This window comes from Acanthisitta chloris, unplaced genomic scaffold, assembly GCF_000695815.1.
Source record: "Acanthisitta chloris isolate BGI_N310 unplaced genomic scaffold, ASM69581v1 scaffold6602, whole genome shotgun sequence".
Classification (NCBI taxonomy): domain Eukaryota; kingdom Metazoa; phylum Chordata; class Aves; order Passeriformes; family Acanthisittidae; genus Acanthisitta; species Acanthisitta chloris.
This window is the reverse complement of record NW_008660930.1, coordinates 1,367-11,686: the sequence shown is the minus strand read 5'-3', so window position 1 is coordinate 11,686 and position 10,320 is coordinate 1,367. Positions and strand designations below refer to the sequence as shown.

The 10,320-nt window shown below is 43.9% G+C and overlaps 1 protein-coding gene across 1 annotated transcript in view; it reads right to left on the bottom strand.

Moving 5' to 3' along the window:
• The window catches only part of LOC103797775 (calpain-2 catalytic subunit-like), a gene marked incomplete at its 5' end in the record, with an annotated part of 25,962 nt that overhangs the window by 14,627 nt on the left and 1,015 nt on the right, over positions 1-10,320 (bottom strand). Inside the window, 3 exon segments of the mRNA XM_009070006.1 lie at positions 1,124-1,292; positions 3,155-3,288; positions 3,662-3,780. Of these exon segments, the coding sequence (XP_009068254.1) occupies positions 1,124-1,292; positions 3,155-3,288; positions 3,662-3,780 (422 nt within the window).

The following is a 10,320-nucleotide window of genomic DNA, read 5'->3' as shown; positions in this document are numbered from 1 at the left end:
CCCTCAGCACATTCTTCATATAATGCTTAATCTCTGTGTCCCTATTTCTCTCACAGAAGAGAAGGAAAGATTTTATAAGACTTTTAAAAAAAGGCTAAACTCGGTTTACACTCCAGAAATTGCCAACAACACAGTATATTTACTTTTCCCTACTCCCCTTCTCCCCCAACTCCCCAAGAAATTTGTATCATTCTTGGCAAAAATCCAGATGTCAGACTCTTATCTAAATGCAAATGAGTAAAACAGGCCTCAAAAGTACTGTGAAGTCAAACACTAACATTGACCAAGTACTTTTCCAGCTGTGAAGTTTCTCTCTCCTGAGACTCTGATTTAACTTGAAAAATGTGAGAAAACACATTTATATTATGAATGGAGTTCTGGTAAACAATTTACCTTCCCTTTAGATGTAACTAAGATGTAATCTCATTTGGGAGGAGGGTGATTACCACAAAAACAATACTTAGACTGATTTCAGTTGCCAAAAGCAATGCTGAATCCCTGCAGGCAGAGCCAAACCTCCTCTTTTCCTTCTTGTGCAGGTCCAGCTTTTGACATCATGTCTTCCCATAAAGGCTTTTAAAGGCCTGGCAACAGTCCCAGCCTTTCTGCTTCAAGAACAGAGTTTAGATTTTTTGTGAACATCTTAGGTATGACTTGTGCAATAAAAAGGCTACAGCAAGGATGGAGGCTGCCACCTCCAAGCATCTGACTGCAGGAGTCATTAGCAGCAGCTTTCTGTCCAAACTCACTCAGGCTGTACCGTGTTCCTGACAATCTACAAGCTTTCTTATGAATAAAGATGTACACCAGGACCCCTAACAAGTTCCCTGTATGATTCATTACCATGAACCTATGAAACAGCAAGATTTCTAGTTCTCAAGGAAAAAACAGAGGCAAAGAGTTTTTATATATGAACTAATGAAGTCTATGTTTCAAACTAACCCCCCTGAAGACCACATGCCTGGGTCACATTCTTGGGTCACATTCTCCAGGCACAGACAACCATAGGCAGTGGGGACCGTCATTCTGTGTGCAGTTGCTCCAGACAGAGCACAGGTCCACCCCTCAGCTGCCTGTATGCACAGCAAGAGCCAAGTGTCCAGCAATAAACCTGCTAACTCACATCAATGGAGCAGCCAAGGAGAGAGCCTTTCTGAAGTGCCTTCTGAATAATTTTGAAGAGGTTGGGTGGTGCCTTCTGCAGCTCATACCATTCTGCAATTCCACCAGTGAAGTCCTCAAAGCCTTCAGTGGTGGTGCCACCAGAAAGGGACTCATATGATCCATTCAGCCTGCACAAAACAGAGGACACACACAACCATCAGGCTCCCTGTTTTCCTCTTCGCACACACACAACCGTCAGGTTTCCTGTTCTCCTCTTCAGGAGAGGTCCTCACTGTGCCAACTGTCACCGTATTTCTACTTTCAACAGCACTGCAGCAGCTACAAGTATGCCCTCAATTCAGCTTTGCTTTTTAGACCTTTGTACCTAAAAGCCCAGCATAAAATCTTACAATCATGTATACAGGTTTCAGTTTCAGTCATATCAATGACAAAAATCATGAACACCATTTGGAGAAAAAAAAATAATAAGAAAATCAACATCCAACAATTTGCTTCTCTAGTTCCACAGTCTTAATTCATCTAACAATTATGGGTCTGATTTTCAGCTTATCTAAATTTCTTACATTCATTCAAAATAGTAACGTTAGAGGGCAGAATTCCTCAAAAATGGAGATTTGGATATGAGCATCTTCGCTTTGAACACAGACTTGAGCCCCTCAGTTTAGGAAGGATATTGAGGTGCTGGAGCAGGTCCAGAGAAGAGCAATGAGGCTGGTGAAGGGACTGGAGCACAAGTGCTATGAGGAGAGGCTGAGGGAGCTGAGGTTGTTTAGCCTGGAGGAGGCTCAGGGGAGACCTTATCACCCTCTACAACTCCCTGAAAGGAGGTTGGAGTCAGGTGGGGGTTGGTCTCTTCTCTTAGGCAAATAACAGTAGGACAAGAGGGCACAGACTCAAGCTCTGCCAGGGGAGGTTTAGGTTAGATATTAGGAAGAGACTTTTTACAGAGAGAGTGATAAGGCATTGGAATGGGCTGCCTGGGGAGGTGGTGGACTCACCGTCCCTGGAGGTTTTCAAGATGAGATGGATGTGGCACTTAGTGCCATGGCCTAGTAATGACGGTAGGGCTGGACTCGATGATCTTTAATGTCTTTTCCAACCTGGCTGATTCTATGATGATTCTATGTGCTTTGCACACCGATGCACTGCAGTTACAAGCCCCCACAGGTGCGTAGAGCACATGAAATGGAGTTTTACAGGCCCTGATGATGGAAGACCACTATAGAACAGCCTCACTACAAGATGCAAGAGCTACTTTCCTTGGCTAGTGTATGGGACCTTAAGAAATATTTTGACATTGCCTGGTTTTCACTGCTTGTTGTGTGGCAAAGGCCTGGTTGTTTGCCTTGATAATGACCAAGATCCTCTGAGCTACTGAGATAAGGAGGCACCATTGTCCACCACCATAAATCTCTGGCTCCACCTGAATCACAGCTTTTTCTCAGGACACTCATAAGATGCCTGCTCTGGGAACTGCTATAGGCTCACCCTGCAACTCAGAGGGAGTTGACCAATCAGTGCCCTGGCAGAGCCCTATAAAAAAGGACCCGCGTCCAGACCATGTGTACCTACCACACAAGAAAAGATGACTACGGATCATCGGAACACTGCTGGATCCATGGTGGTGACTATCTCTGCTTTGGCTTCTCAAATCTTGCTTTCTTCCCCCTTTTCTGTTTCTAACTTTCCTATTGCCCCTTTTCTCCCCCTTGTATGACCAACAGTAAAGTCCCACTCCCTAACGGTATTTTGACCTTATTTGTGTCTTAATTCACATTGGGAGAATCAACTGAACACTCACAAATCTTGTCTGAGACTTGACTGAGACAGCTAGCAACAAAGTCCATACTTTCTAACTTTCCTTAGGCACCTGTCAACAAAGCTGTACTAAAGGAGCCATTGTGGGATACCCCAGAAGCTGTAAAGACTAATAATTAGGCTAACATTTAAAATGCATAGTATCCATACAGTTAAGGGTGCCATGAGGAAACAGCAATTTGAGTGGGTTGAAAGCCTGGCCTTGACTCACTTGGCATAGGCCTTCTCCAGCAGTGCGCTCCAGAACTCGCTGCCCTCCGCGGAATGCACAAAGAGCAGCTCCCCATTCTTGGTGGGCAGCCTGTCATCCACAACCACATCCACCCACTCTCCGTACTGCCAGAACTGGAAAGAGAGCACAAACACCTTGTCACCATCCCACACTGCGCACTCTGGTCACCAGGACATTTATCTGCTAATGCTGATTTTCTAGAGGAAAAGCAGTGCCCCTCACAGCCTGCTTCACCCACCCTTTTGAGGGACACACACACTCAGTTGGCTGTGCTGATGGAAGAAGGATAACAAAAACATCCCCTGCTCCCAGCTTTTTGGTTAATGTGTTCCTTCCACCACCGTCACCCTTCTTAGATGTCTCCCTTTTCTGCCTGGCTCTTTGATGTCCCATGAAGTGTTCTAGGAAACACCACACATGGAGACACAGCCAGGCACACCGGCTCCTAACCAACAGCACTGGGGGGAGAGTCTGTTTGCCACATACCTGGAAGTGGAAAATTCCTGCATATTTATCCTGGAAGCTCTGGTCTTTGGGAACAACACGGGCCAAAATTTCTTCATTCAGGGTGAGAGAAGCAATAGCAGCCAAGAGCCAACAGTCACCTGTAAAAAGAAACCAAAAGAAAAAAAAAATACAGCATTCATTATTCAAACTTTAGTTTTTGTTCTGCATTGGGACTGTATATTGTAAATAGGATGATCCCTCCCATCGCTTTACCTCTAAAACAGACGAAATGTATGAACACAAATACCCTTCAGTTCCAGGCAAGTGCTTCCCCAAGACCAAAGTTCTGCAAAAAAAATCACAGCAGGCTGTTTCTGACCTACCACCAAACTTTTCACCCATTCTGGGACTAATTGAAAGAAAACAATGTTCAACTGAATTCCTAGGAGAAAAGGCAAAGAGTCTGTGGGCACACACAGGTACTTAGGGGTGCAATTTCTCCTCAGAAGGACAATATTTTCTCAAGCATAGGCTGTATTCCTTTCCTTCCATGCTGAATAAGTGCCTGTTGCCTTGTCATCTAGAGACCTGTCCTGTGGACAAGCTCCCTTTAAGGTCTCTTGCCAGCCTCCTTACAAAGAGGAGCTGCTTTCACCTTACACATCTCCAGAGGCCCTTGCTCGAGCCCCCTGTGTTTAGTCCCACGTCTCGTCTCTGGCACTAGTCACCAGAGACTCAGGAAAAGGCCTGAAGGCAGGCACTGTTTCCCAGTTCCACACACCTCTCATCCTGCCTGGGATGGAGCCAACATACACTAAGCCTGTACACCACAGCCTCAGGGCACAGGCTGCCTGGACAGTGTTTTTCCACACCATCTCCTGCCATGCAGACGGAAGACGAGACCACAGCTCTATAAACATTACATCTCTATTTTCTGTAATTATTTTCAGAACACAGTGTTACTTTCACAGAGCAGTTACCTTTCTGCTCAGCCATGGGCCTCCTGCAGCCCATTAGCAAGATGGTCAGAGATTTACAGACTCAGATGATCCTCTGACTCCCACAGCCCAACACAAAACTCCCCGTTACTGTTAGCAGATCCGCTGTTCCCTTGCTTTGTGAGTAGAGACTAGCTGGTATTACACATCAGATCTCATAAAACTGTACTGGAGGACTGAAGGTTCAAGATGTGTGAACCAGCTGCAGCTCCTAGCAAGCCAGAGGCCAGCAAAGCAGCAGTCTCTATACAGCCACCTCTCTCCCACAGGAAAAGGCTTAAAAGCTTACAGGTGAGAAGCTGGGATCCAAATGGGAGAAAGTCTCAGTGCGAGTTAACACAAAAGCAGCTCACAAGGTCCACCCTCAGGCCCAAATCCATTCTCTGCTCGGACAGCACGAGGAGGAACACCAGCTACCTGCAGCTCCCTCCAGGCTGCCCCTTGCTTTTCACAGCTGACCCCAAGCAGCAGCTCTATGAATGACATCTGTCCCATGTCCCTTATCACATCTCATAAAAGTGGAAGATGTGAAATTGCAGAACAATTTCAAAACCAGAGATGCTTTTACTGTTTCACAACCCAAAGGGGAAGAACTGAACATCAAACTTTCCCTTCATTCCTGCCTCTGGCTGCTTGCAGTGCAATGGAAAAATCATCGTGTCGGAGAAGTTTTCAAACAGAAAAGTCACACTGCTATTCTCCTGTGACACTATGAAGCAATGAGGATATTCCCCTCTCTCCTCTGTGACAGCACATCCATCTTGCCCTGGAAAATGGGGACTCCTCTTACAGCCTCCTTCACGCTGCTGAGATACTCTTCCCTAGGAGCTGCACATCCTCTGGTGCTGTGGTGCATTCAGAGGTACCACCATGCACTGAAAAGGTGCTTGTTGGGAAAGTGACTGGGGTCAGGAGGTATTAAGACACATTTTTAGATGGGCTAATAATCTACAATTAGGGATCCTCTGTCCCCCAGTCATGAAAGGGACTTAGCAGCTACCCTTCACAGCAATTCTCACAGGGTATCTCGAGTTGGAAGGAACCCATAAGGATCATCAATCCAACACCCTGCTCCTGACAGGACTGTCTAAAACTAAACCATACAGCAAGGACCATTGTCCAGTCGCTTCTTGAACTCTGAACACAGGTTGAACCATGCCTCATATTGGATACTAAGGGGCCCTGCAAACAAACCCCATGGTCAAAAGGGAACAAGAGGATTTCAGCTCCAGTTCAGCTTAGGCCTGTGCATATGAATTATTACACATATGAAATATTACACAGCCTGACTGCACAAAGTTATTTCTCTGGGTTTTTCTCTGGGTTTGGTGGGGTTTTTTTGACCAAAGGAGTCTTCAGACAAACCTGACATGATGATAATCACTTGGGAGAGATTGCCCAGAAATCCCTCCTGTGCAGGAGATCCCTGTTTCTAGTAAGTTTCCAAAATAGGTAGTTTCTGAAAAAGAGTTCTCATGTTCTCACGACATAATCCTGAGTAATGTGCTCTGGAGGGCCCTGCTTGAGCAGGGAGGTCAGACCAGATGATCCACTGTGGTCCCTTCCAACTTTACCCATTCTGTGATTCTTCAAGTCTAAGGCACAAGCACTGACACTGACTAGGACTCTTGTGGGGTCAGAATGAATGAATATTGTGCTACCTTTGAATTAATATCATATTGTCTCCACTCCTTTTTCCTTAACTTGCTCTTCTCCCACAGGCACTCATCACACAGCTAGTCAATTCATTAATTCAGACAAAAAAAGTGTTTCTGTTGCCTTGCTGAGTTAAAGGAGGTCACAGCTTGTGACAGAACTCTTCTGGGTCATGAGAGCAGTGGGCTGTTAGCTATTTGGCAGTAGAAATATTGTATGTCACAGACACTGGAGAAGCAGGATGGATGTAAATATACACATATGCTGGACCAGCACACACCACAGGAGGGCTGAGCATTCTCCATGCCACCGCAGCATGGCAAATAAGTGGATAACCTTTGTCCTCCACCACAAATACTCCTTTTCTAGCACCCAGGAGCCCCTGGGGTTTTAATACCAGCAATATCCTAAAAGAAAATGGAAAAGTGCAGGGATCTTTATTCTCCCTGCTGTGCCACTGTGCCCTTGCTCCAGCACAAACAACCATTCACACCTGGGAAAAGCAAGCAAGCCTTAGTGAGACTTTTAATGTCTAACAACCAGCAATCTCAAAGCATTCTGAACACTGGGAACAGGCACAAGGCAAGTCACAAGTATACAAACTGATGGGTTGACCTGTCTTATCTCAGCACAGAGGCCCAATACATGATAACCCACAGAGAGTGCCTGTCTGAGCAGTTGAACACCCCAGCACATATCCCACGCTCCACAAGGCTTTTACAGATAGATACATGCAACTCTGAGACAAAAAGGGTCTCTGGCATCTCAGACCTATGCTAGCTAGACTAAAACCAGTACAGGTATGCTTACCCAGGCTCTTGGGATGCCTTCACATGGTTAGGCAGATCCATACTCTCATTCATACTAAATTAGATAAATCCGGAAAGAGAGCAACTCAGGCTGCTCATCACTGACATGCCCCTCCCAAGGCACACCTGATAAAACCATGCAGGTCTTGGCCTCTAGAGCAAAGCTGCAGGCAGAACTGAAGGCACTTTTTGCATGCTCTATCAGGAGGACAGAAACTGCTTGAGGAATGTCCTACATCCCTAGTTTGCCATCAGTTGTGGAGGTGTTTTTCCTCTTAATTCCTCAACCTGCAGCATAACCCAGAGTTCACATTGCCTTACTCGACCAGGCAAAGTTGATTGCTACAAGAGAACCCCAGAGTATCCAACATCGGTGTTATTAATCTCAGAAAAACTGTGCTGATTTAAATTAGCAGCAAGTCTGGCTCAGAGGGCAGATGTTCCACCGTTCTTCCCAAGAAATGTTAGTACTTCTATTTCACATATAAAGCAGAGGCTGGGCAGGCAGAGAGCAGCACAGAAAGAATGAATGAACAATTGAACATGACCACAGTAGCTCAGTCAAGAAGCTGATCAGGCATCTAGCATACACCCTTTAATGCTATAACACATCTTTGAGTCATATTTCCCCTGTAGGTAAGACTTGCAGAAATTCAAGCAGGAGAAACTCCCTCCAGGGGACCTCTATGCCTATAAGCAGAGTTTATAAAGAACTTCCTTTAATTTCTGGCTGTCCCATCAAGGCAGACTGAAACAGCAGACTTGCAAAATTTCTTGGTTGACCTTTATACTGGTTTCTAAGGACAATTTGGAGTCAGACAAACATAGATCTTAACTTGAACAACTCTGGGCAGTCTTCTTGAGGTTTAAAGGCAGATGAAGCATATACAGAGAACATGTAATCCTTTGCTCTCTACATTTAAAAGTGCTCAACAGTCAGGATATCATATCTCTCTCTCTGAACAGCCATCACTAAAAGTAGACCTGATAATTCAAAGCCTGGATGAGAACAGATCTTGTGATAATACCTGGAGTCTTAGCCTGCACCAACTAAGTCTGAACAGGGTCTTCACAAAATAGTCTTAACTGTAAGTACTGGTACTTCTGTAAGGTTCTGACAGTGACTTCCCATTGAAGGAAAAGAAGGAAAGTTCAAGAGAAGGCTAACAGACCGGTTACTTATACAAAGAACTTGGAAGGAGTGTTAGCAATGCTAGATTAATCACAGTGAATTTTTGTAAATGAACAATACAGTAGGTAGAACAAGGTCATCAGAAAAAGGAATATTATCAGGCTGTGCATTTATTTATATTTACAAGACATACTTTTTTTTTGCTATCATGTTTCCTTTATGTTTCTTTCAGTGTTTTACTTCTTATTTCTGTACACCTGTCTCTGCATTCACCTAATGTGCAGCTATAACAACAATGTTAGAAAAAAAATGTAATTGCAAGACAAGAACAAATAGCTGTAAGAGCTTAAAGTCAGCCAATCTGGTAAGAAAAGACAAGCAAAGCACCCCCATGAAGTGCTTGGAGGGCTGTAAGCAAAAAGCAGCTCCTCTGGTCACTGCACAGCCCATGTAAGAGTATGTGATCAAAGGAAAAATATATGTTCTGCCAATCACAGAATCATCATTATTCTAAAACATTCATAGCTTTCAATTAGCAACTACTGAATGTATTTATATTAAAACCATGGGACTCAATGAAGTTTTCTGGTTAGAAACACAAGGCTGTGGCAACCCATTGACAGTAGAGTGGTTGTCAGGATGAGAAAACCATGGATCTAATTTCCCAAATTCATCCTATTTAATTACCTATTTTCTCACACATTTTTATTTAAGGAGGAAATGCCTGCATCTAAACAGCAGATGAGAGATACTGCACTGTTTATACTCCATTGTTGTGATACCATGGTGACATCTTCTCCAAAAAAGGCAGTTAGGAGTGAACAAGGTTTCTCTAGCTTTGGATCCTCCCCTCTGCTGTAATGAGTCACCACATCCCATGAGGTTTTTATCCCATTAATATCCCATTTGGAGCCAAATACCATCACTGACTTCAGATCTGATACTGCAAAATTAGCTCTAAATACTTGCCTTTAAAAGTTGCTCCTAAGAAAAGGAAAAAAACCCAACCAAAATCACCACCACAACAACAAAAAACTCCAAACCCCAAACCCAAAATAAAGGATAATCCAAAACCCAAAGGGCAGAATGAACTGCTGAGGGGACAACCTTTTCTGCACCAATGATCAGCTTTGCCTTATATGCATCATAGCATCATACAGCAGAGATTCCATACAGGGTCTTAGTAACTCAATGGCTATACAGAGAAAAGATTGGTAGCATCTAGTTTTTAATCAACCACAGGACTGTCACGAAATACCAAAATCCTGCCCAGATTCATAAGAAGATAGCAGGGTGAGTCATCACAGTACTTAGTCATGGTGAAAACAGTAATACAAACAAGAACAATAACAACCTCTGATTCCAATATAGTTTCAGGAGGTAAAATATGACCAGATCTGAGTCAGTTCATATCCTTTGGTGATACCATACAACCTCATGAGAACATCTGACTGGTTCAAAGACCATTAAGGCAACAAATGCTTTCATCAGTTTAAAACAGGGTTTAACAATAACAACAGCAACTTAACAACTTGAAATGAAGTTACAAATCTTTCATTCCTGTGCTCTTGCTGCCACAGCATCTGGACAGAAAAGCTGGAAGACTGCAGAAGGCAGAAAGCAACCAAGTGCTTTCAGAAACAAGCATCTCTACAAAATGCCAGCTGTTGAAATGGCATTACAATAAACTCTAATAACAACTCCTTAGGTGTAAAGTTTCATAATAAAAAGACAGGACAGATGTTTGGCACATGTGTTAAGCACTGGGACATGCTCTATGCTGAAACAGCAATGATGGGAGGCATATTGGGCAGAGAGAGCACAGGAAGGAAGCTGGTGACACATCAATGACTACAGCCACGACAGAACAGAGCCTAAACCATGCTGCAGGTGATATTGGGGCATGAGGAGAACTAAGTTCATAATCTAAGTATTTTCAGCGTCAGGGCTTTTTACACGAATTGTACCTAGTTGTCAAAGCACTATCCTAAATAACTTCTGAATAAAAACATAAGCGCAAAATGTAAGTTTCCCTCTCTGTTATATTTTTGGACACACAAAACAAACAGAAATTTGTTCTTTTGCCAACACCACTGCAAAAGC